Source organism: Maylandia zebra, linkage group LG5, assembly GCF_041146795.1.
Source record: "Maylandia zebra isolate NMK-2024a linkage group LG5, Mzebra_GT3a, whole genome shotgun sequence".
NCBI classification, from domain to species: Eukaryota; Metazoa; Chordata; class Actinopteri; order Cichliformes; family Cichlidae; genus Maylandia; species Maylandia zebra.
The window spans coordinates 22934820-22960969 of record NC_135171.1 but is presented as its reverse complement, the minus strand read 5'-3'; the positions used below and the strand labels follow the sequence as shown (position 1 = coordinate 22960969).

The 26150-nt window shown below is 41.5% G+C and overlaps 2 protein-coding genes and 1 long non-coding RNA gene across 11 annotated transcripts; 1 reads left to right on the top strand and 2 right to left on the bottom strand.

The window, feature by feature from the left end:
- Positions 1–278: 278 nt before the first annotated feature.
- LOC143418623 (transmembrane and coiled-coil domains protein 1-like) lies at positions 279–5178 on the bottom strand. Of its 2 annotated transcripts, XM_076884021.1 has the most exons (4): positions 4948–5178; positions 1418–1591; positions 1210–1345; positions 279–928 (listed from the first exon to the last, which is right to left on the bottom strand). In XM_076884021.1, the coding sequence occupies exons 1-4, from the start codon at positions 5019–5021 to the stop codon at positions 617–619; spliced, it is 696 nt and encodes a 231-aa protein (XP_076740136.1). In that variant the 5' UTR covers positions 5022–5178; the 3' UTR covers positions 279–616. The 2 variants fall into 2 exon arrangements, 1 of the variants encoding a protein (XP_076740136.1); XR_013098643.1 differs by lacking the exon at positions 1210–1345 and having other exon boundaries at positions 283–928; positions 4948–5173.
- A 1572-nt stretch (positions 5179–6750) lies between these two features.
- tmcc1b (transmembrane and coiled-coil domain family 1b) lies at positions 6751–22685 on the bottom strand. Of its 8 annotated transcripts, XM_076884018.1 has the most exons (9): positions 22544–22685; positions 19261–19434; positions 16717–16760; positions 16505–16573; positions 13899–14676; positions 11119–11538; positions 8413–8897; positions 8199–8334; positions 6751–8117 (listed from the first exon to the last, which is right to left on the bottom strand). In XM_076884018.1, exons 5-9 carry the CDS (start codon positions 14496–14498, stop codon positions 7803–7805), a joined length of 1956 nt encoding a protein of 651 aa, XP_076740133.1. In that variant the 5' UTR covers positions 14499–14676; positions 16505–16573; positions 16717–16760; positions 19261–19434; positions 22544–22685; the 3' UTR covers positions 6751–7802. The 8 variants fall into 8 exon arrangements, with proteins under 8 accessions (XP_076740133.1, XP_004544795.1, XP_012773032.1 ...); XM_004544738.3 differs by lacking the exon at positions 16505–16573; XM_012917578.3 differs by lacking the exon at positions 16505–16573 and having other exon boundaries at positions 13899–14161.
- LOC143418622 (uncharacterized) lies at positions 13476–15805 on the top strand. Its single transcript, XR_013098642.1, has 3 exons — positions 13476–13599; positions 15465–15575; positions 15671–15805. It is a non-coding gene; the product is annotated as an uncharacterized LOC143418622 (long non-coding RNA).
- Positions 22686–26150: the final 3465 nt, after the last annotated feature.

Below are 26150 nucleotides of genomic sequence, written 5' to 3'. Positions count from 1 at the left end.
TGTATTGAATCTGGCACCTAATTTACTTCAGACCTTCTGCATTTGTGCTACTGAAGGTCTAACATGCCCTACAATGAAAGAAACCTGACCGATTTTTGCAATTGTGAGTTTATGACAGCAAGTCTATAATGCTGTGTAACCTGGTTTCAAAATAAAAAGTTGTTCATCTGCAAACATTCTGAACTTAACGTTCAGGTGGCAGCTTTTCTGAGTGAACCATATTTGCACAAGTCTCAGCAGACAATTGTGTAAACGAGCTGACCTAGTGGGCTCCTCACCAAACTGAGTCACTGTTTCTATAAATCGGTGCATGTCCCTGAATATGTTGACCATCCTCAGCTGTAGATTCGTGTCCAACATGTGCAACATTTTTGCACATGTTGAGGAGCGTGTCAGGCTACATTTCACTGTGTGTTATACTTGTATAACTATGCATGTGACAAATAACGAACCTTGAACCTGTAAACAAAGGATTCATTCCTGTGTAACTCGGACTTCACTGTATGGGCTATTGCTTTCTGTAGTAAGACACATGCACTAGATTTAAGTTTCCATACACTGCAGTAATAAAGATGACTGAGGGGTGTCTGCATTCATTTTATTTGTTTCAAAGATGTTAATTGCAGAAGGGTAAATGGTGATACTCTAAAATAACATCCCAGTGCCTCCACAGGAAAGACAAAAGGACCAGAAAAAGCGGTGTGCAAAGCATTAGAAGGGCTGTCTTGAAAAATGGGGCCACCCAGCTGCTCACTGTGGACATCAGCACCAAAAGCACAGTTATAAAGGCTAGCGATACATCAATTAGTTTTTCAAGTACTGTCTGTGCAGTGGTATTGACCCATGTCTCTGGATGCCCTGCATCCTCTTCTTTCTGCTGCTGTTGCTCCAGCTTGAACTGGCGTCTCTCACAAGCCTCCAGCACCTCCTGCAGGCCAGAGACAGAATTGAAGTTTTCTACTGCCCAAGGAGAAGTACAGTTACAAAGTCAGTGCTAAAAAGATGCCAGGCCCTTATAGTGGTTAAAAAGGGCCTGGCATCTTTTTAGCCCTGTCAGAATCTGTTTTTGGAGTTTTTTTCTGAGGTGGAATAGTAAAGAGTAAATCTGGATTTTTTTTTTTTTATTTTGTACAGAAAGGAAGAATCAGCACATCAGTTACATACTGGAACAACTTCTCTTGACATGGGAAAACATTATTTGAAACTTGCATAAAAATCTTGTGTTGCATCAGAAGACCGATCAGCACTCTTCTCCGCTGTGGCGGCTAACTCTTTTTTCAAGTTCCAAACGTCATTCTGATACTGTTCTGTCAAGTCAATGAATCGCTCTTCTAGAGATTCCCTTCTGCAAAACACAACACTACATAAAAACAGCAGATGGTTTCAGCCTATACAGCTGTACAGAGTAATATAGTACCTGTTCTGTAGGTCTTTAAGGTCCTCAAAGAGCAAAGAGTAGTCTCGTTGGTGACTCGCATTTAAGTTTTTAAAGTGTTCTTCAAGTTGGCTGTGGCTTTCCTGAAGCTTACCGACGTACTTCAGTACATCATCAAAGGCCTCGCTGTGGTCACAGGTACACTGCCTTGAGCTACTGTATAAGATATTGAAAGAGACATTTTAGTCAGATTTTGCACCACAGTTGCTGAATAATTGGACTGAAAGAAGATGTAGAGGCCTCCTGTTTGTTACTAGCGGTATTTGGATAACAGCGTGCTTTCCAGATGACGGCTGTAACCTGAAAATTGGTCTGCCTCAAAGTGGGCCTCTGTGGGGTGACTACATATATAAGCATGCTTTTTCCACTTACAGTAAAAAGCAATGAGCAGTGTGTCCTTACTGATAAAATCTGTCTTTTACTGCTGTTTAAAATAATAAAACAATTTCTTAAAAAAAAAAAAAAGTGAGATTAAATTAATTAAAGTCTTTAAATTCAATGGGGTTTTTTTTTTTTTGCATTAGGACAAAAATTCATTTAAAACGATTTATAAGCACTCATTTTAGTGTGGTATCTGCTTATAATCTATCTATGCTTTATTTAAAAAGTCCATTATGTCACTGTTAAGTTGTGCTGATAAAATGGGAACTAACCTATTACAAAAATGACTGAGAGAATAAAAATTCACCCAGAACTCCAAACCATCATCACAGTCGATCAGCATCACGCCAGGGCATGAGTAAATGTTGTATTAAATGTCATTTCTAGAGTGCATGAAACATCCAACAGTTGTAAATGTTAATATGCAATCACCAGCCATTTTATTAGGTACACTTTACTAGTAATGGGTTGGACCACTTTGGGCTAAATTCTTCATGGCATAGATTCAGCACAGTGTTGGAAACATTGTGTGAGGTTATCATGTCAACATGGACCAAAAACTCTGAGCAGTTTCAGCTGCATGTTTATGATGGGAATCTCAAGTTCCTAAATAACCTTTCTCCTCCATTCTGATGCACTGTTTGAACTTCAGGAGCACGACTTGAACATGTCAACATGCTTACATTGTTAAATTTGCTGCCATGTGATTGGCTGAGTAAATGTTTGCTGTGACCCTAGTGTAAATCAGTATTCTCGAAGATATTTTTATTTATTACATTTCAAGAAACACCTGGGCTTATACAGACCACAGAGGATATGTTAGGGCCCTAGCTGGGCCTCCTGATACTGCCCTTGTGTGGGCGTGGTGTTTTTCTCCGCCTCCTCCTCTCTTGCTCCACCCCTCTGTCTCTCTCTTGCTCTTCTCTCGCCCCAGGACACAGCTGCTGCTCATTGGACTCATTTACCACCTGGGCCCAGTCAGCAATCACCTCTCTGAGATCATATAAGCTGGGGATGAGCTGTGAGCAGGGTGGGGGGTGTTCTTGGTGTGGAGTTGTGGGAATAGTATAGCTGCTTTATGTGAGTAGTGTGGGCTGCTGCTAGTGATAGGGTGAGCTTGTGGGCCCCTGGAAGTGCCTCCTCCTGGTGTGGCGTTTTTGTTTGGTTGTTGTGTTCTTTGTTATTGCAACCTTTTTTCCTTTTTCCAAGTGTTATTGGTAAAACGGCGTTGCCGGCTCTTTATGTTAAGATTATCTATAATAAAGACTATTTTATTTACTAAAAACACCTGTCTGTTTTCCTTTCATTCTGTTCTGGACTCATTAGTGTGAATGCTTGAAAAGCATTCACAGTATTGTTCTTCTAATCTTTATTCTATTTTATTCTGTATTCCGTACGTTTTTTGTACTCCTACTCCTTCAAAACCGTTCAACTTAGAAAAACCATTCAAACACCATTAGATTCCTCTTCTTTTGGACATATTCAACTTTATTCAACAAAAATTTCCCAAAATTTCCCATGTATTTCAATGGGGAGACCCTTCAAATTCTCATTCAACTTATTCATTTTTAAACTCTTACTACTTCCACATACATTGACATAGAGCCACCATTCAAACTTTAAAACGAAGACAAGACATTCAACTATTCAACTTGTATTTATCTTTTCAATATCTATTATACTTTTTCTTCAGTTCCAGTTTAAGTTTCATGATGTTTTTTCACCCGTTTCAAAATTTATAATGGGTGTGTATGGGACGGAATGTTGGGGCTAGAGTGAGACAGCTCAACTGCTAGAGTGAGAGGAGCAAAAAAATTAATATTAAAATCTTTTTTAAAACTGCTGCTGTGTCCGCAGCGTTTGCTCTACAGGTATGATTTTACCCTCAAAACGTAGCCATCGCTGTCCTCTTTCATCCAATGTGTTTACTATTGTACTAGGTGTTATGGTTCTTTCATAAATGTCACCAATGCACAGCCTCCTCCCTCCAACTCTTCCATAGACTCTAATGTTAAAATGGCTCAGAAGGTTCGTTTGAAAATCAGAAGAGCATGGTGTCTTTCCACTGTCACCACGTCCATATAATAAACTCCACAGACATGAAAACTGAGAATTTGGTAGACTAGACATTGCTGTCGCTCACAGTGAAAGAATTTTGTCAATACGACTTTTACTTTTCATTTGGGAACGATTTGTTTCGCCCTGACTTTTCTGTTCATTTTAAGCAGCAAAAGTGAGGTGCATGTCTGTGTGCGTGTGTATGGAGCCATTGGGTGCGGTCACTATAGCAACCAGGCTCACACCTTCCTGCTTAACGAGCTCTCTCTGCCACTCTGCCAAAATTAATCTTAAACACTTCTCTTTCAACTGCTGCTGTGTCCACAGTGTTAAAGCCATCATTTTACCCTCAAAACGTCGCCATCGTTGTTCTTTTTCCAACATCTTGTCTTTCAAAGCTCAGAGATGTAAACTTTTTAAACTGTGTGGGTCCAAGTGGAGGGATCACATTTGAGTCATTCAGTGATTCAAAGAATATGACCTTTTAATATTCTTTCAGATGTTTTCTGACTCTAAATGTTCTTTTCTCATTTCTTAGGTTTTTCTAATTTACAATTAAAACATTTTCAGCTTTTTTCCAACTTCTTCTTCTGTGTAACCTTCAGCTTTTAGCAGTTCAGCACTTTTGTTTTCAGGTTAAATTCGGGTTTTTTTTTTTTTTATCTCATTCAAAATTTTTAACTTAAATTCAGTAATTATTTCATTTCAATGCATACATTCAGATTCAAGCATTCACACTGCAGTTTCTTCAGAAAATGCACTTTCTAGTTTGTTACTGGTCCCCTCACTCGCATGCCTAGACCCTTTCGGGGGGACGTAACAGGATAGAAACAAAGTAACGGTCCTATCACGCTAGTATCGATCCGATACCAGCGTTGGTATCGGTATTATCTGCCCGCCTCTCACCGGGAGCTTTCGTCCGTCAGGCTGCTGCTGCTGTACCCCGTGTGTGTGGCCTGCAGACTTACACCTAACACACAGTACACGGCGATAAAGATCCCTACCTCACACTTGAACATCATTTTTGATGACTGTGCAGTTCTTCCTGGTTATATTAGTCGCTTCATGCTCACCTGGCTTCAAGTGACATCGTTGAGTCGTAGTCGGGTGTCAGTGACCTCTCAGGCGTTGATATGTTGAGACACATTTGTCACCTTTAAAAAAAAAAAAAAAATCCAACTACTTTGCATGTGTTAAAGTTTAGCGGAATCGAAGCGATAAATGTTGTAAACAGTAAAACGACGTTGGTGCCCAACGTTCATGTTGCGTAACAACATGTAAAACTGTCAGAAACAGAAACGTTCACGCTGATTCAGGTTTGTGAATGTCGTAAACGATCTGCTATCCGGTGTTTCAGGTTCAGTAAGTTTTCTGCAGTTAAATAAAATCTGTGGTAGTTCAATAAAAGAAGTTGTTTTGCTGGGTGTAGCTAAAGGTCTGAAGAAGGAGGCAGTTCCCAGCTCAATTTCACCTTCATCCGCGGGGAACAGAGAAAAAAGAAGTTTTTAAAACGACAGCAGATTTAATGGATTGTGTGGAGCATCTGTTGGCTTTGACGTTTTTTGTTTTTCTGTACACTCTCGACCCTTTTATGAGACGATGAGAAAGGTTAACATATAATTGTTGACATGATCTTCATTGCAAATATCTTAGCCAATCACATGGCAGCACCTCACTGCATTTAGGCATGTAGACAGGCTCCATATGAGCTGCTGAAGCTCAAACTGACTTTGAACGTAGCATGATTGCATGTGCCAGAATTATTTCAGATACTGCTGATCTGCTGGGATTTTTCCAAACTACAGCAGCAGCAGACCACACCGGTGAGGAAACTAGAAACTGAGGCTACAACTCCACACAAAATGTGACAATAGAAGATTTAAAAATGTTGCCGGGTCTGATGAGTCTCAACTTCTGCTGCAACACTCAGATGATCAGGTCAGAATTGGTCTTAAACAACATGAAAGCATGGCTCTATTCTGCTTCGTATCTACGGGTCTGGGTGGGGATGGCGTAGTGGTGTAGGCAGGGGTGTCAAATGGGCCGGGGACACATCAGAGGCTCTAATCTGGCCTACGGGCCCACTTTGTAAAATGTGAAGAAAGGTATAGATTTTGGACTTTTAACTGCATTTTCACGTTTTACATTTACTAGTGACAAACTTCCTCCATGGCCTCTCATACTACATCAATTTACCTAAGTAACATAAGCATTTAAATAACAGAACATTTCCTGCATTTTTCACTATCTAAAATAGAACTTTCTTTTTTTCTATAGAGGGTCTACAGAAAAAAAAACTTTTCATTACTGGGCAATAAGCTAACAGCTTTCTGTAATTTTACACATCTATGTGTTACAGTTTAAGCCCAGAGAGCCATGCTGACAGATTTCTTCCATTTATTACGGAATCTATTTTTTTTAGAAGAACTGAGATGTTCTGTCGAAGCTGCACTTCTGTTTTCTTCTTCTAAGATATGTGAATCATTCCATGTGTGGTTAAACTTCTTTACACTGGCAGGAGAATTTCACCGATCCAGCCTACAGAGGGTCAAACACAGCTCTACGTGGCCCACGATGTAAACAGAGTCTGACATCCCTGGTGCACGGGACATAGGGATAGCACACTGACAGCCCCCTTAGTGCAGGCTGATCACTGTTGCCTACCTGAGTAATGTTGCTGACCATGCCCATCTTCTCATGTCAAAAAGGTCAAATCACCTGAAACCAGTTTGTTGATCATGCCAGCGAGCAAAAGTTTTTGTGTTTTTTACCTTCGTATTATTTTGACTATAACCCGCTTTAATGTTAAAGGTGTATGACCCCATAAAACAGATTTTTATAGACAACCGAGGATGGAGAGAAGTTAGACTTTCAAGTTCAGTTTTTAAACAGCAAATTTATTTATCTTTAATTAAAAAATAAAAAACAAGAAAAACCCCAACTAAAAGTATTACTATTTCATTGTCACTAATAGAAACAGTACGGAAGCACTGAGTCTTTGAGCACTTTAACTGCTCTTCAAGTATGTTAAATGAGTTCATAGATGATTCCTCTGCAGTGGAAAAACCACCAGGATAGTAGGGTCCGGTTTGCATGATTGCAACTCCAAGCACAAAATTTCATAATAGTAATATCCTGGCTGTGCCGTTACCAGTGTTACTGACTTCACACATCCAGTAAGAAACAAGAACCCACATGTGTCTGACCCAGAGCAATGTAGCTGATGTGCAAGCACCCCGTTCTTTAGAGTGTAGTGAGCAGAGAGAAGAAGTGTTGGTCATAAAAGCTGAAATCTGAAAAGAGAGCAAAGAGGGGAAAAAAAGCAGACGGAAAAAAAATTGAATCACAAGACCAGAAAAAAAAAAGTACAAAAAAGAGAGCGTGGGCGACTATGACTGCAGAACACTGTAGGCTCATTACAGTTAAAAAGAACATAAAAATCCATCAATCGGCTGTATTAAAAATAGCAGTAACTCCAAAACAATACCACTTGAATCAGTTGAAAAGTAATAAAACTCTGAATAATATTTTCTTCTGTGGGGAAACAATGAAATGTTTTCCCACATGTAAACAAATTCACTCAGAAGAGAGAAATCAAGTGTGCAGTTCTCTCAGCCCGCTCCTTCAACTATGCCCCGTTCACCCTTTTACAGTATGCTCGTGCCACAATTGCACCAGATATAGAAAGTCCATATCAAACATCCAGCCTTTTCTCTCCGTATCCACTTTTATTCTCCTCGAAACGTATTTCATAGAGCAGTAAAGTGACAGACAGCTTTGTAATCCTCCTGTTTTGAGAAGCTGCTGGAAAAAGGAGGACTGCTGAGATTCATCTTCCCACATGGGCCAGTGTCATTCCTTTATTATCGCTTTCACACCTCCGGTCCCTTCATGTTTAAATTACTTAAATGCACCTTCTCCAGGCCGGTCATCTGGGGTGCAGAAGAAAGCGATGCATATACTCTGAAATGGCATCCCAGTGCCTCCAGAGGATGGCGAGGATAATTACAAGGAGCAATGTAGAAAGTGTGCGGCTGCGGGTTTTCATCAGGGGCACGACGCAGTTAGCCACTGTGGACACAAACACCAAAAGGACTGCCATCACAGCTAGCAGCACATTGATTAGTTTTCCAAGAAGAGTCCGCGCTGTGGCATTCTCCAAACCCTCCAGCTGCACCACCTGCTGTTGCTGCTGCTGCAGCTCCATTTTGGAAATGCGTGTCTGACAAGCCTCCAGCGCCTCCTGCAGGTGAGAGACAAAAGAGTCGGTGACAGAGCTCTAATAAGGAAGCACACGTGTTCTGTTCATCCAAGCGAGGCTTACCTGTATGTCTCTCGCTCGTTCATAAGACTGATAGGCGATCTTCTCCTCCATGCTCGCCAGTTCTTGTTTCAAGTTCAAAATTTCATTCTGGTGCAGTTCTGTCAAGTCATTCAGTTGTTCTTCTAAACGTTCACACCTGCAAAGCAGCACATTTCACAAAATGGTACAAGTCCTACATAAACAGACTATACTGCAGAGCACATGACAAATCTACCTGTATCGTTCCTCTTGCAGCCCTTCCATGATCATAGTGTAGTCCCGCTGATAGTGGGCTTTTAAATTTTCAAAGGACTCCTCGAGTCGACCTTGGTTTTCCCGAAGCTCTTGGATCTCGTGGAGTATAGCATCAAAGCCTGAGGCTTGTGCATGATCAAGCGTGTTGCCCTTAGAGCTGGGGGGGCCTCCTGGGGCACCAGGGGTGCTGTTTGCTCCTGCAGAACCAGAAGTAGCACTAGAGCAGTCATCATCACTGGGATACTTTGGGCTGGATGGTAAGGCCCCTGTTCCAAGTGCCCTTGCTCCCCCAGGACCAATGCCCTCATCTCCTTGGGTTTCATCGAGAGAGTCCTTCAGAGCTGCGATGTTATCAGCGCTGCCAAACTTGTTACGGATGATGTTAGCTATTTCTTTCGGCTTGGACACCACGGCTCCAGCTGCAGAATGAGTTGCTTGAGAGAAGCTGGAGAGGCCTCCTGTTACCTGTAGTGAAACAGGATCAAGTCAATACTCAAGAATGCTTTTGTGATATACTGTAAAAAAGCTCTGGCTACATTAAACACCAAGTGTATCGAGACAGTTTGCAGAGCGCACACACTTTTAATTGGCACATCTGCAGATCTGTGCATGACTGGGTCAATCACAAATAAAACAACATTTTGAACTTTTACTGGTATGTTTTCAAGTTGAGGTGAGAGGTGATAAACCCTATCCTAACTGACACTGGTTAGAAGATAAGAGTACACCTGAACAGTTCAGCAGTCCAGATAATCACAGATAAATCTGTGGATGTATTTTGAATTATCCATTAACCCATTAACCCATTAATTGGCTGTAACCAAGGAACCTCACACGACCACAGGGAGAATGCAGACTCCGCACAACAATTTAATAAAAAAAAAAAAAGTTAAAAAACGGAAGACTAGTCTATTTTTTTACTTCTGCGCCTCTAATCTACGTGGCTGATTTGTACAACTGCACTGACACTTCCAATGGCATCATCAAAAATGGCTAAACCAGGTGAAGTGCTGCAGCAGATACTCAGCAAATGGTCGGTGAAGCCACAGATTAAGATTGTATGATGTTTGTTATCAAGTAAACTGAAGGAAAAAGGCCACAAATATGTTACTGCAACACTATCAGATGGAGAACTTGAGGATTGATTCCACCAGAAAAATAACTAGTCTGTTATTCATGTTTATGCATTTCAGTCTTAACATTGAGCATTGTCCTCCATGTGACCTGGGAGCTGCTCTGAGAAAATTCACAAAGGTTTAACATAAATAATTAGTATGGAAGGTAAACAGTAACCACTACCACTGTACTCCTCTATATCGAGTCACATATTTTATCAGTTATTCAACAGAGTTCTGCTTTTCAAGAAAGTCAACAGTGAGAACAACGACTGGCAGTATGTGCAGTAAGTAGGGCTGAACGATTATGGAAAATAATCTAATTGCGATTTTTTGCCCCAATATTGCGATTGCGATGCGATATGCGATTATTTTTTAAGGTCTTTGTCTTCTGTATTATTAAACAAAGACAAGCAATACATCATATAGTATGGCCAATACTATATTACATTAATTTTAAACTGTTCTTTCCTGGAAGACCTGGAAGTCTCGGTGGAGTTTAATAAACTCGGCCGTCTGCTTCTTGCTATCTAAAATATAACCAGACACTGGTGTAAATTCTCGACTGTCTCATACTTCTGTTTAATAAGTTTTCTGTTTGACGTTTAGTCAGCTGTGTGAAAACCAAGGAGGAACCCACCCGGGGGATTAATAAAGTTTTATTTTATCTAATCTAATAACTTTAATCTCAGCCAAACCGATTTACTCACGAACAAACAAAACACTGAAAAAAGCCCAACAATAACATTTTTAGGTTGTCTAAGTGACTTATATATTACGTTTAACCCGAGCAGCGAAACTCCGCGGTGATCTGAAAATGATGTGCCGGGAGTTGTGCCGTTCTCGGCCGCATCAGTAATCCTCGAGCTCCCGGCTAGCTGTCGAGCTGGTGGGTAGCAGACGCCTCTGAAAACGTCGAAGCACTTTTGCAAATATGGGATATCTTGATAAACCGAGCAGATATTTGATGTTTACACAACTACTTTCTCGCCTGAAAATATGTTAAAAGTTTATTTTGTGACCCTGAAAGATTAGTATGAGTAATTTTAAAACTCAGTAGCGGCCGCCATTGCTGGAAACTGGAGTTTGGCTGGGCCGCGCTATGAATTCTGGGATATGGTAGTAATTTGGACAGCCTTCGGCGCGTCGCTGTGACGTAATCGGTCTACAAATGCGGCCTCAGGAGGATGCAGCCCATGAATTTGGACATGTCCAGAGTATAATCGCAGCCTTTGCGGTTAGAAAATTGCACTTGATCATGTCGCGATATTATCGCAAATGCGATATATCGTTCAGCCCTAGCAGTAAGTATGCAGTATTTACATGCAGTGATGTATTTCAGGTAAATGCCACAGCACCTTGCAAGAGAGCAGAATGCAGAGGTTTGTCTTATTTGGTTGAGATAATATGAATTTTAATGTTCTGTTGTCAGGGCACTTTTTTAAGGCATGAGTGCACTACAGGAGAACGACTTGGACAGGATGATTTCAAAGCTTTGGAGAGCTATGAAAAAAAATTACCTAAAACTTTAAATGATGCTTAAAAAAAACAAAAAAAAGAAAAACACAGACCTTGGCTCCGACGTCCTTCAGGCCCTGATGCATGTCTCGGAAAACGTCTTTGGGCTGGCGAGGGATGCCGTTGTGCTCCACCTCTCGAAGCTTCCGGTGGTAGTGCTCAAGCTTCCTCTGCAGCTGCTGGATAGTCTGAGCCGACTTTTGGTTCTTCTTCTCGAACACCTGTTTGATGCGTGCACTCTGCTGTTTGTCAGCATTATTGGCGAGTTTCAGGTATTCGGCCACATTGTCGTCACGTGCAGTTTGTTCTATCTTGATTTGTTCTGTGAGCTTGAGGATCTTCTGCTGCAGTTGGGCAATGGCCTGCTTGGTACGCTGGGGGTCTGGGGTACTGTCAACCACGTCATATCCATCTGCGCCGTATGGGAGGGCATTGGGTGATATAGCAGGGCCCGATGCATCGTAACGATCAAGCTGTTCAAGAAAAGTGGAAAGAGGAAAGTATTTAACCACTTAAAACATAATCAAAACATTTAAATCACTGTGCCATAGTTAAAACTAACCTCCTCGTTTCATATAGTGTGCTAAACAGATGTGTTTTATCAGTTTAGTAAGTCCTGCACTGAAAGTGTAAAAGTATCAACTACTCCACAATTTGTATAAATGGCAACATCGTTTTTGATACATTTCTCTAATGTCTCTGGATCACACCATTTGTGTCCAATTCAAAATGACAAACTGCTCTTGCTGGGCCAATTTTGTAGTTTTAATCATCCTATAAACGCTGAGTAACCTGTGAATCGCTCCTTTTAAACTTAAGGTTTAATTTGCAAAGATTTTTTTAGGCCAAAAACTGGCAACACTAATCAGCACTAACTGAAGGTATACAAATGACTATTTTCACCTACTCATGCACACACGTTTGCACCCTTCAGAGTGATCTGTAACTACATATTCACAACAGCAGAGGGCACCTGTCAACAAAATTCCACCTTAACTGTCACTGCCCAGCTCCAAATCCAGAAGGTACAAGTACAATAAAATAGGTAAACAGAAGGAAAGAAAAATCATTCAAAAGGCAGCAAGTCAACTAATTTTTGTGGTGCTGCTTTGACAGCAATTTAAATGTTCCCCCTGTGACGTGCTTTAGTTACAAAGTCCAGGACAAGTAACCCGACTCCACAAACGAACACCCTCACCCTGAGGCCGCGGGAGAGAGAAACATTAAATCTGAAACAGAAAATCAACAAACACGAGAGCCAACACCCATGACTGAAAACACGACTGCAGCCAACTAAATGACGTAAACCCAAAAAGGTGATGCAAGGTTATGCTATCTAATAACCTGCAAAACAGGAAGACTACTTCAAATTCCAACTGCAGGGTTGAATATACTTGAAACGACAAGGGTGAGTCGTAGAGCAGCTACATAATAATGTAACATCTTCTACAAAGCTCGTGTTTTATGTGTGATTGTGACCCTATTCCTATAATCACAATAATCTTCTGTAACAGCATAAATAAAGTTTTTATATTCAGAAATCATGAAATTTTCCTCCTACATGATTTCTGAATCAGTGATCCTGACTGGTGTCGGTTTGTATCCGGCTAAAAAAAAAAAACCACATTCAACACACCTGCCGACTATAAAGGTAAAGGACTGCAAGGCTGATGGATGTGATGTTTGACCACATGCAAAAACTAGCTTTAAATTTACAATTTGTTTATATAAACTTGTGCATCTCAAACTGAAAACTCATCCATTAACCTGAATTTGTGCTTCATTTTTAATGTCTACTTCTTCTAAAAGTAAACAACAAAGAGATTGAGAGACTTTTTTTACTGTCAGCCATAAGCAGACTTTAGCTGAGAGCTGCTGATTACAAGTTCAGCATCATTAACCACATTCCAAGTGTATCACCTATTTAGAGACGTGCTAATACCCCCCACCATCGCTTCTTATTTCTGAGGTTGTTTTGGGGGGTTTTGCCGAATAATCAATTTAAGAGAGTTTCCCGCCATTGTGAGGTCATGCAGTCTTTCATAACTGTACTTAAATGTCAAACAAACAAGTTTTGAGTTTGTTTAGCCCTGCAAGCCCGCTCTGACCTGAAGTACACTCGGACAGCAAAAGCTAAATTTAGAAAGGCTTAAAGCACATAGTGACCAAACACTCAAAGGCAATCTCTGACCTTCCACCGCTGACAGCTCATCTCCCCATTCAGCAGCTCATCCCTGCGCATCTAAAGCATTAATGGCCTCTTAACAAGTTTGTCCAACTCATTTAGTTTTGACATTCCTGCACACAAATTAGTGCGCGAGTCAGTTTGTGTTTATTTTTAAAATGTAACTGTTTATTTTTAAATAAGCCAAACAAATTAATCCTGAGTGCAAAGCCTTAGTATTGCACCTTGATTCTGAAGGTTTAGACCTCATCTCTATATACAGTATAATGATGTCAGGATTTGCAGTGAGAGTTGTACTTCACATCCTGTGCTTTCACAGTACACTGCACATATTTGTATGTGGTTAGAGGTGAGTGTCATTCTGACTTCTGGAACTACAGTTTCCATCCGTGAATCAGGAAATGTCTCATTTTCAAATTAGAAACTAAGTATAAGTAAAGACTCTGGTTCTATTTTTGTCTTTCGACATTACAGTTTGTAAAACAAGCATTTTGACAAGTAATACTACATTAACTGGAGGCAGATCCTGAACCAGCTATAACACACTATTACTGACATTAAACACTTATTTACTGGCAAGTTTCAGTTCAGACTTTTTAGGGCAAACACGCCAGATTTTACAACAAGAATCAAAACTAAGACTCTCACCTTGTCGGGCTCTTCAGTGGAGTGGTAACCAGAGGTCAGCAGCATGTCAGCCAAGGCTGGGCTGCTGGGTGTGTCTGTGGTCGAAGAGGAGCGTGGGCGTCCAGCCTGCAACAGGGCTTCATGGGTGCTGCGCCGGTGGATCTGTGGGCTACCTTTCTGGGGAGGGTCCCCAGTGCCGCCCGCCTTGCTGCGGCGGCTCTGCAGGCTGGTGCCTCGCTTTATCATTGGTGGACCTCGGATCTGCTGCAGGACACGGCTCAGAGCTGCAGGAGGGGCGGAAGTGGCAGGGGTGTCAGAATCCAAAGGGAGGGCCGAGGAGGCGGGGGTGTCCCCTACTTCTGACCCTACGTCAGCGGGTTCGGAGGGAGGGGCGCTTGCGCAGGACGAGGCGGAGTCATGCGGGGAAACGGAGGAGCGTCGGCGCTGTGGCTGGAAGAATTGCTTCAGGCCATGGCCCAACGCTCCCATGTTCTCCAGGGCATTATGGGTGATTTTGGACAAGCCGTGCTCTGACTCCGACGCCCTCCTGCCGAGCTCTGGCTCCGCTCGCCCTCCTGCGTCCGGCTCCTCTGGACTCTGCTCACTACTACCCTGATCCATCTGAGACCTCCAGTTTCACAGTGAGGGTCCTGCTCGGGGTGTGAAGGAGACTAGCTACGCCCCGTCGACACCCCGCCCTCTGAGAGGCAGGTTGAAAGCAGGGAAGCAGAGGGGATGGCGCTCAGTTGGGCCTTTTGAGTGGGCATGCATCTGTGGCTTGGCTCAATGTCATGCTTGTCTACCACAAAAGGAAAATAAAATGTATTATGACATGCAGCAGTGAGTGAGGAACATAATAAGCAGCAGAAGAATAGGAAACAATACTAAGCAACAAAAACCTGGGTTGGCACAGACATGACCTTTTTTTTTTGCAGTCAACATGATTCTTAGTTAACTTTTGTTCACAATCTGGATAAAGACAGTAGGTACCCATTTCGGTTCGTGCTGGGCAGATGTACTGGACGTGCTGGTATACCAGTCGTAATTTTTAGCGTGATATTAATTTTTTAAAATGCCACTGTTTCAGTAAAAAGACAAAACACCCACTGTGGCTCATCAAGGGGTTTAAATGTGTTATAATATTCAGACGGGACCTGTGGTGACTGAGCAGCCTTCCTCCTCACAGTTATTATCAATGAGGCACTTGTTCTCGTTGTCCAAAAACACAGACATGCGTGTTAATCTATCGTGTTATTCTTATTTGGTGAGATGGCAAATACAGCAAATGGTTCAAAACACCGAACAACTGAATAATTAAAACTTATATTTATTGTTCTTGTATTTGTTCATCATTTTGAGATCTGCAACTAAACTTCATATATATAATTTGCAAGAATTTGTGTTATAAAACTAATTCCCAAATGCTATTTACATTTAGATGCTGGTGCACTAGGTAGTGTCATCTAGATTGGTTAACACATCCTGGATGCTATGATTATTCAATTAAGATTTGATGTAAAAAGCCATATAAGGCAAATATTATTAACCTACAACTAAAGCTACGTTTCCCTGCTTCCTTGTCAAAAGGGTTCGTCACAGCAGGCAGCGCCGCATGTTTAATTTGGCACAGCTTTACACCGTTTGCCCTTCCTGACTCAACCAAAAAAGGAATTTGTGTCTCCAGCTGGAATTGAACAGGTGACCTTTTGTGAATGTGAATGTGTAAACCACTACATTGTGATTAATAATCTGCAACTAATCTGTGAATCATTTACTATTTCTCACATTAACAGCTGAATGGAATGTAATTACAGCTAACCAGGTAGAATAACAGTGTGTGATAGCTGCAAGGGCAATCTGCCACTGGTCAGAGGACGAGAAAATACTAAACTGGAGACGCATCAAAGTAACTTGTGACCAAGAGAGACTGTGAATGTTCTATTTGGATATTTGGTGTTTTAAAAATAAAATTGACAAGTTTGCTGGAATTTGTGCTCATGCAGCTCCTCTGTGTTCAGTAAGGCAAAGCAAACTTGTTATTCGAGGGCTTTTCCTGATGACAGCAGAGCATGTGCCACAAAACTTGGAAGAGTAAGTTTGAATGGAGGCTGTGGCAAAGCTGCACATAACTACACTTCCATGGAAACATTAATGCAACACAAAGGGACATTATATGTAACCTAAAAGCACAATCAGCACCCTGTTAAGGATCAACTTTGTTTAAGTATTTTATTTTTGCAAAGAGATCCTAAAAGTAGATTACTCACATGATATGTAAGGGAAAAAAAACACCAGAATCACCACCAGAAAGCTATACTGCGTGTTTCGTGTCATGACTGTGTCAACCCAGAAAAGCAAAAACATAAAATCTACGAAATAAACAAGTACAGTTTCTGAAATGCTCATATCTGATATACTGCACATGTGCAGATAGTGTCCATTCTTTATTTTTGCCCTTATGTATAAAATCATTGAATTATTACATTTCAGAAAGTGTTCCTTACAGAACTAAATAATCAACGTAACTGAGAATGTTCAGATGCTAACAAAGAGACCACAACAAACTAAACGTAAAATAAACATAAATGAAGATCTAAATGGAGAGTGACTACAATCTATTTCTCAACTGAGTAAGGTGCTCCACGATCCACAGCGGCCTCCCCACTTTGCTTCTCATTTCATGAGAAGGCTACATCCTGTAATATAGAGGGCCACTCCAAGTGCTCGGCTTTTAAATGTCAGTTTGTGCTGAACACAGCTCTTTGGGTTTATCAACATGAAACGACAGAGTGAGGATGAGAGCAATAGAGAAGGTTAGATAGTTTGTAAGAGAGCTTACCATCAGCCCAGCCTCTCCTCTTCTGACTCACGAATCAGGACTGGCTAAATGAAGCAGAAGCGCAGACAAAATAAAAAACATAAATTACAATATTCAAATAACAGGAAAAAGAGAAAAACAGAGCTGAACAAAAGCCACTCAGTCACTAATGAGTGGAATGATGGATATGTAAACCAGCACTGCAATAAACAACTTATCAGCATCCAACATGTTGCCCACCGGAAAGCGTCAACAGCCTAGTGGACCTTTGGTTAAAACCTTTAGTCCCTGACACTAAGTTTATGTTTAATACGCATTGTTACTGTTGAATAACAACTACTAGATATACACTACAACAGCAAGACAAGACAACAGCTCATGAATATGAAAACATGAACGCAGCTTAGAACTGCTCCAAGGAGCTGTCACTGCACAGCTCATCTGCAACACATACGAGACGGGAGGATGTAAGCCTGAGAGATTCCTACTTAAACACTTTTCAAATCATTTGTCCTACAAGCTCCAAACCAAACAGCAGAGTTAGCGCTACACAGTCTTCTTTGTTTGAATTCATGGGCATGTTTTGACAATAATTAAACTCAATTATTTTTAAGTACAATTTTCAAGCATGCTGATTTCTTATATCACTAACAGGCAATTTAACTGGTCTCAAGCCGTGCTTCTGCATGCTTCAAGTATGTGAGATCGCGCCTGTCCCTAATCAGAGTGCTTATGGACAGCAGAGGATTACCAATTAGAGGGTTTGATGTTTTCTAAATCAAATATTCACTTGCTACGTTACACCTTTAATACATCTTTCAAAGCATGATAACCAAGGGAACATTACAGTCGACGCTGCATGTCACTAAGGCTGTGATGCGGTTTATTTTGCAGCAGTAACTTTATGATGAGCCGTCAGACAGTCTGTTTTGCGAGACACAATGTACCGTCTGTTTCATCGAGCCATAAAGAAAACATCCAAGGCTTAAAGTGATTGAGGACGAGCTACTTTGCAGACAAACAGAAAAATGATCCTTTGAGTCAGCACAGCTATGTATGTATCATTTAACAAGTCAGCAGAGCAAACCGGCCCAGAAAACCCTTTGAAATGCTCCATTAGTGACACTGTGACTCACTGCATGCTGGTCCAGCTTTTAGACCTGCAGCATCTGAGAAGAAAGCTCATTGTTCAAGAGTAGGTGGTGGTGAACAGTTCAGTAACGAAAGGAAGCTCCTTAACCGCTTCTTGCAGAAACAACACATTAAAACGCTGCTATTTAGTTTTAAACCAGTATCTTGGTTCACTCCTGTTGTTGCTCTTGGTTTTCGTATCTGCTGCTTCAGTTCAGAGGAGCTACCTGCTCATAGAGGTATTGAATACTATATTTATCTAAATAACAACATATCCAACAGATTAAAGCATAAATTTCATCTGATATGAGAAACAGAAGCTCTTTGACCACACATTATTACTCTGAATCGCTTACAAGACTCGTGTGAAGACAAATATTCGACACAGATATGTGACAACGTCCTACATCTACAATAAAAGTACAAAGGCATCTGAGTCCTCCAGGCTGAGGGCAAAGTGTTCTCTTTGAAGTGGGTCAGCCAACATTCGCCCATCACTCTGTGTACATACAGTGCTGCATGGGCACATCATCTACATGAGGTACGTTTTCACTGCAGGAACAAGCGGCAGGCACGAGGCAGCTCGAGGATGAATGAAACCACAACAGAGGGAACATCGTTCCACTTCTCCTAAATTAGCGTTTTTCAGGAAAGAAAAGGTGGTTAATTGACTTTAGAGAGTTTAAACCAATGCTGCTATGATTCATTTTTTAACCACTGAAACCAGCTGTTGTTGTTTCAACCAGTTGTTGTTTCAAGGTGCCCTGAAACGACCCACAAGTTCCTACACCAGAAATATGCAAGCAGCGTTCCTGTTTGGAGCATGTCAGCAAGTCCTTTTGGAGCTGTGTCTTACTAGTATAAAAGACACATCTCCTGGATGCACTGGTACGCATCTTCAGTGATGTATCCTGGGGTCATCAGGTGTTTCGGGTCTCACAACATCATACCCAGCCGGGGGTGATCAGGCCCCGACTTGCGGTACGTAGCTACCCACGGATCAGCCCTCTTGATCCACAGCTACCTTGTGGCTTTCTCTGCCGCTTCACTCACAGCCTGGATGGCCCTCTTCTTGGCTGCCCCAGCCACGCCCAGCCGGCCTAGGACTTTGCAGAGTGATCGTCTGGCAAACCCCTACAACCCACTTCTATGGGCTCATAGAAAGTCTTCCAAGTCGTCGTTTCCTTTCATTGGCCTCCTCAATCCACTCTTCCCAGGGCACTGTGAGTTCCAGCATGATCAGCTGTTTTGAGGCCTCAGAAATACTCTTGAATACTCTTATTCACACTCATTACCATAAACTAGGTTGAATGCATTAGTTTATTCCTTAATTTAACTGGGGATAGAGATAGATAAGTGAAAAGATCCAACAATGTCAATCCTGACAAAAAGGGCATTCATTGCAGCAGGAGTGTACTTGGTGATAAGACATACCTTCAAATGTGGTCATGTGCAATAGATCTATTCTATTGCCACAGAAAAAGACTCAGTAATCCAGGCAAGTATCCAGCACTGCTTCCTCTGGGTACGTTTTTCCAAATTAAAACTGGCAGAAGAGCTGTCAAACTTCAGTCAACTGTTTCCGTGGACATTTAGAAAGATCACATGCTGCAAAGAAAAAGAAGAACAAGAAAAACAAGCATTAAAAAGAGATGCAAAAGTGTGTACTAATGTGCGGTAATAATCAAGCAGTTACATAATCTGTATTATTAAGACCACAAGCAGCCATCCTCCTGCACTAAAAGTAGAGTCAATATTTGGCACCAATAATTAATTCTAACAATCTTATAAAGCAAAGCTGTAATAGGGTGTTCTTGCAGTGCTGCTGAAATTGATGTATGAGGATTTAAATTAAAAACCACAAGGATTGCCCCTAACAGCACACACAACAAACCAAGGCCATTTAATATCCGATATTCAATCCACAACAAATGGTTACAGCCATCCCCCCTATGTCAGGAAGCTCATACAACTCGTTGGATGGCGGAATGAAAACATGTAGTTTAATTTTGTAGAGCGCAGGGCCCCCGCCCCCCTGAGGACTTTTAGCTTAATTAACTGTGTAATGTTAATTAATAGTGCTGCATAGCCCAGAGGGATTATGTGCTGGACAGGTTTACGGAGGCAAATCTACAATAAAATAATGCGACACTGACACAGATGTAAACATCGCTGTCTGTAAGAATAATCTGCCACAATCAAAGCACAAGGAGTGAAAAGGATCTGTGCCTACTAATAAAAAAAAGTCTCCTTTAAATATACTACAGCACCAAAATGATCCTGTCAAGACAAAAAGGCTCAGCTAAATGTATTTATAGCACTGACACTTACTTCAGTTCGCTTCAATGAAGTTAAGAGAGTTAAATCAAACTGTACTGTGCTAATGTTTTTTTCATTTTCTCAACCAGAGAGGTGGTTGAGTACGTTTAAGCTCTACCATGAATTAATGATGGTCCCGGCATGTTTCTGTTGTTTTTGTTCGTGTTCGTGATTGATTCATATCACCTGAACAACTCCTCTCTGCACTCATTCTTTGTGAAATAAAGGACGGTAGGAAAAGAAAACACCCTGACAAAACCACGTAAGCCGCCCGTCGTTTACCCATCACCACACAGCCCCGGCTAGGTAATTACATTACTCGAGGGGTTACAGGTGCATTCGGTGTCATTACATGTGAGGTAACTGTAGTAACGCCTGTACTTAAAAATTGAAAAGGAGATGCTGTGATAAACTAAATTATGTATGTACATACTTGTCTGTATGAGTGCCGTTATTGAGTTACTGCAAATAGTCCGAGCCCAGCGGTTTAACATTAGCCAGAGATAAGAAGAGGATGGAATTAGCAGCTCGCTAGCTTATATTCGTGGGTCCGGGCTTTAAAAAAACTACTGTTGGACATTTTCACAAAACAATCGTGAAATCTACGGCTTTACTTCAGAGTGGTACAAACCCTTGTGCCAGCTAAAGTCAGAAAACATCGCTTTCCCCGAATTGAAGGCTTGGCTTCTCCACTGGTGGCTAACCGGGCAAGCTAACGTAAAGGAGCCGGAGGGCGTTTATTTCACTCCACGGTGCACACCGGTGTTGGTGTTAAGCGGAGCGAGGTCATGCTTAAAATTCATGATAACAGCACATATCGCAGTGTCAAACCCCTGCCCACATCACACCGGAGCTCACGTGAAGCTCTTTAAAATGCAGTCAATGTTTTACAACCTACATACAGAAGCCGAAACTCTTTAAAGCCAGTTTGTGTTGTTTTTGTGTTGTCAGGAGACCTGATTGATTTAACAGTGTGTGTATCCTGCAAAGAACAGAGTGTAGGCTAGCATCACCTCTCATTGCTGCCACGCCTTGTAATGTGGCTTCATATTAAAGTTCACCCAACATCCCTGATTTGAATGTATAAACCAGAAGATGACCGCTGTGTAAGGTGACAGGTGTTTATGACAGGCTCTCCAGTGATAGCAGCAGTTCTGCAGGAGTTCCCCGTTTTCAACAAAACAAAGCGTTAATACACATTTAGTAGCTGTTTATTACACTACATGGCTATTAATGTCATTATTACAGGTTATTCTAGAAGAGCCTCGTCATACACTTACACCCACAAACACAAACTGAAACACAACTTCTTCCCAGAAGCTGTAGCACTGCTGAACTCTGTCACTAACTTATGCATATCTATATCTTGTAAACTTTCCCTTTCACTTGCTGCTATCCTTCTGTCTCAGATCACCCGTGACGTTCATCTCCACCCTGCCTGCACACGTCTTCTTTATCTGTCTTGTGCACTTTCAGGTGCTTTGGATGGATGACCTCAGGTATTAACATTAACACCTTCACTATCTCTACTCCTTGCATGCACCATGTATAGCTATAATTTCATTATGCTTGCATAATGACAATGAAACCTTATGCAGTCATACCCAAACAACAAATAGGCTACCAAGATACTGAGTCATGAACACTGGAAACTCTCCTGCCATATGAAATGTAACCATCAAAATCCATAATAGCAGAAATAAACTGACAGCATCAGCACCGGAGAGGGGGAGGCGGGGACGGTCCCGACAGGTGTGAAAATCTCGAACACGTTTACATTGGAGGTATTGGGTGGCCATCTGTCACCTACTCCCACCAGGCTTTCTTAATCACACCTTCTTGTATTTCATGGTGGCGTATTTAGTCCTCGCAGAGCAGCTTTGCGTTAGCTAATACTCTTTGTACCAGGGCTTGATGGACAAAATCCTTTAGTTTTAGCTAAATGTTATATTCCTCGAATATCCCGACTGTTAAAAAAAACATATACATATATCGTCACTGAATCCAGCTGGGTGTTGTCCCCAAAGTTGAACCCTGACGAGTTACAACATGAGCAATCAGTTCGCTTTTCGTGAGCACACACATGTAAATACACTCCACATCGCCCACCCTGAACACCCTGGCTGGTAAATCAGGCGCTTATTCGCCGCCTGACCACTCGCAGCTGTCAGTTAGCAGCAGGCTGGCTAGGCTCTCAAAGCTAACCAACATCGCTTCAGCCATGGTTAGCTACAGGCAGCAAACAGGCTCATCGCCAGGCGGCAGCGGCAACCGGATAATTAACCCACCGGCCCTGGAGTGCCTGCACGGCGGGCGACAGCACGAGGAAACACGTTTCATTCATACGAGGCTTCTCACATTTAAAAAAAAAATGTGTGTTTTGCGGGTATCAACTTACATGAGCGCTCAGAGGATTGTGTTGATGACCGTTCATTTCTCCCGATGGTGGACACTCCCACGGTGACGTCAAATAGCGTGCTCGACGTCAGAGCAGTGCCGAGCTCTCGCCCATCCTTCGCGCGTGTGATCCACGCAGGTGAGCAGGTTGACTGCTGGGTCACACGTCCCTGACCTTGCACTGTTCAAGTAAATGTTTTCAGGCGTGGCTGCAGATATTTTCTCTTAAATTTAACTCAGTATTTTGTTTGGGAATGTTAGGGTCTGTATTTGTACCCTGAATATAAACGTAACACAAAACAGTATAGAAACCTGGTCGATTATGTATCTGTTCTAACAATGCTTCTTTTTTGGGGGGGAATAAATCTTACATCATTGGAAAAAAAAACTGTTTATATCCCTTTAAATGGAGCCAAATTTGTAAGGCAAATACATTTGTGGTTAGAGCAGCAGAGTTGAGTCTGTGGGTTGCATGAAAAGTTTGTCAAAACGTCTCTCCCAGTGCCAAACAGCTTGGAAATGTGTGATTGCCACTGATCGCAGATCAATTACCTCTCTCTCTCTGCATCTTCTCCATACTTTGACCCTACGATCTAATTGCTAGGCCGACTCTGGGCTCAACGCTGAACATAATGTTCACCCACATGTTCAGGTACAGCGCACATGTTGCCAACAACCAGTCCTGATAAAGACCAGAAGCTCAAAACATTAAGCTGTTTGATTCTGGCACAGACGTTTTCGGCCAGTTTTTCATGGATGCAACCAACATACTCAAGTCTGCTGCACAACTCACAAATGCATTTTCCTTACAGATGTGTCACCATGTCAGGTAAAATAAACAGGTTTTCCAGTGGCATAAGTTTTATTGCCAAGAAGCATTCTTCTCAAAGAAAGACCAAACACATATTTCCTTACTTTTGTGCTAAATATATGTAAATGTGACTGGTTAATGACAACATAGATGCAGAATTTCAGTTTTGGGTTTATCAATCAGTTGAACTAGAAGATAAATTTAAGATTATTCTGTTATCAAACAACATTCATCTTGAGAAAGAAACCATGCAAGTTAAGTTTACAGGAATATCTCCACATCAAAGGAGACAGATGAGGTGGTTAAAACACTCAGGTACCTCCTAATTAAGGCGTCTTGTGTATATCCTACTGTGAGGGCACCTAGAGGCAGATCCAAGAAACGGTGGAGGGATTAAGTCACTCAGGTGGCTTGAGAATATTATGGGGTCCCACTAGAAGAGCTAGAGGACGTGGCTAGGGAGAGAGAGGTCTGGGTATCTCTGCTAAGGTTGCTGTCCCCCTGACAGGCTCTGAGGTAATTAAGTTTTATTTATAAATCACTAAGGTGCTTTATATTGTAAGGTACAGATTCTATTGTTCGGAGAAAACCCCAAGAATCAGACGATCTCTAAGAGCTACCTCTTTGCAAGAGTGGGAAGGAAAAACGTTCTTTTACCAAGACATAACCTCTGGCAGGGGAGCGGCAGCCAGTTGGGGAGTGAGGGGAAAGAGAAAAGAATAAAGGAGAACAAAGTGAGACAAGGGCCAAAACATACTACAGGAGACAAAAGAAATACAGTTTAATGTCACGCAGTAGTGGTGTATAAACACAGGCTGGTGTAGAGAGGTGAGAGTGGAGTGGAGAAGAAGTGTTCAGAGTGTCATAAGAGGTCTCACAGCAGCCTAAACCTATTGTAGCAATTGTTCAGGGTCATCTGATCCTAAATGGTTTATCGAAAAGAAACGTTTAAACCTAATCTTAAAAGTAAAGGTTGTGTCTGTGTTTCAAATTCAAACTAAGAGCTGGTTAGAAGGGAGACGGGCCTGATAGCTGAAGGCTTTGCGTTGAATTCTACTTTTAAAAACAGGCCTGCAGCCTGAGAGCAGTTTCTGTTGGGATTATGTTTCTATGAATGTACCCTGAATGTGAGGGTAAAGATTTTAAATTCAGCTCTGGATTTAACAGGAGTCAGTGAAGAGAAGCCAATATTGGGTCAATATGTGTCTCTTTCTATCCCTTGTTAGTACTTTCTCTGCATTATTTTGGATTAACTGAAGGTTTTTCAGGTAGCTTGTAGAACAGCCTGAAATAAAGGGTTTCAATAGTCAAGCCTAACTTTTTAACATGTTTTTAATTTTAGTGATGCTGCTAAACTAATAGCTAATACTAATAACTTTAGTGAATCTCTGTTTCTGCATCTCATACCATCATCAGGTGAATGTTTGATTTGATATGATAAGAGCACTGTGTTACTGTCGCAGATATTAGGACAGCCAGGCGTGTTTATTAGTTATTAATATTAAGACCAAGCGAAAAGACGCCATATATGAGTATAATTGTTATTTGTTGTAATTTGTTTTAATTGTACGTTTAACAATTAAAAAGCATCTTGTAGTGACAGGTCTTCGTGACTAATTGTGATTTTATATTTTATTTTATGGAAAGTTAGATGTGGTTTGCAGTGCTCAACTAGAGTGACTTTTGTGACACTTCTGTTGCTATAATTAAAAAATAAATAAAAACAACAAATACAATAATTTTCTTACGGACTGAATAATAAAATAAAATAAGTTACTGGCAGATTGGCAGCTGTATGCTATTAAGTTAATGTAAAAAGTATTTACAGTAATTTTACTGCAACTTAAACTACAGCAACATAGTTACTGAAAATAATTTACTGTCATCCAGTTGCCAGTGAGTTAATGTAAAATGTACAGCAACCTGTTCACAGCGTACAGATGAAAGAAAGCAATCCTGCATAAATGTACACATTAAGGAATGCCAAAGGATAGGTGATGGACTGACTGAAAAACACGACAAAACAGTTGAGTATGAGTGTTTTAAACAAATTCAGTCAATGATTGTGTATCCAGTTTTGGCCTCCGATGATAAAGGAAAGGGCAAAGAGGAAACACGGCAGACAGGCTGAAATTCTCTGAGCTGATGGAGCTGTGCTGGTAAGAGGTGTGGCTGAAGGATCAGGAAATACTGGCATGGCAGCCTCACGAGGAACATAATGTCATTACTTGTAAGGGTGTGGATGATAAAATGTTTGAGTCAAAGGCTTCTGAGCGGTGGCAACACTGTTGTTGACATAGTAACAGCAGTATGTTGATGGACACACCACAGGCATCTGGTTAGTCTGAGTGTTCGGGTATTGTGGTGTGGGCTTCTGGATTTACAGGTTTAAGATGCTCGGCAGTTTGAGTTTGATCCTTTGGAGATACGAGCAGTTTGTTAGGGAATGGCAGAAAAGTATATTGAGAAAATACTAGAAACAGGCAAGTGGGGAACTTATTGGACTTGTGATCATTTGTGGCCACAGGTATGGTTACAAAAACCACAGTCATGGAGGAGGGGCAAGAGGGTGAGATGGGGTTGTGGGATGGAAAATTCCAGGTCCCACAGGGAATTGTGAGAACAGAGGAAATGGATATTGTGGATACTATGGAGAGGCAGTTCACGTCTGGGAAACAAGACATGAGGCCTAAATGAGAATTCAGGGTAGGGAAGTGCAGGCACTTCTTAGTTTACAAAGCTTGCAACGGTACCTGAGGGAAGCTACGGATGTAGTAGGGAATACCATAAACATGTG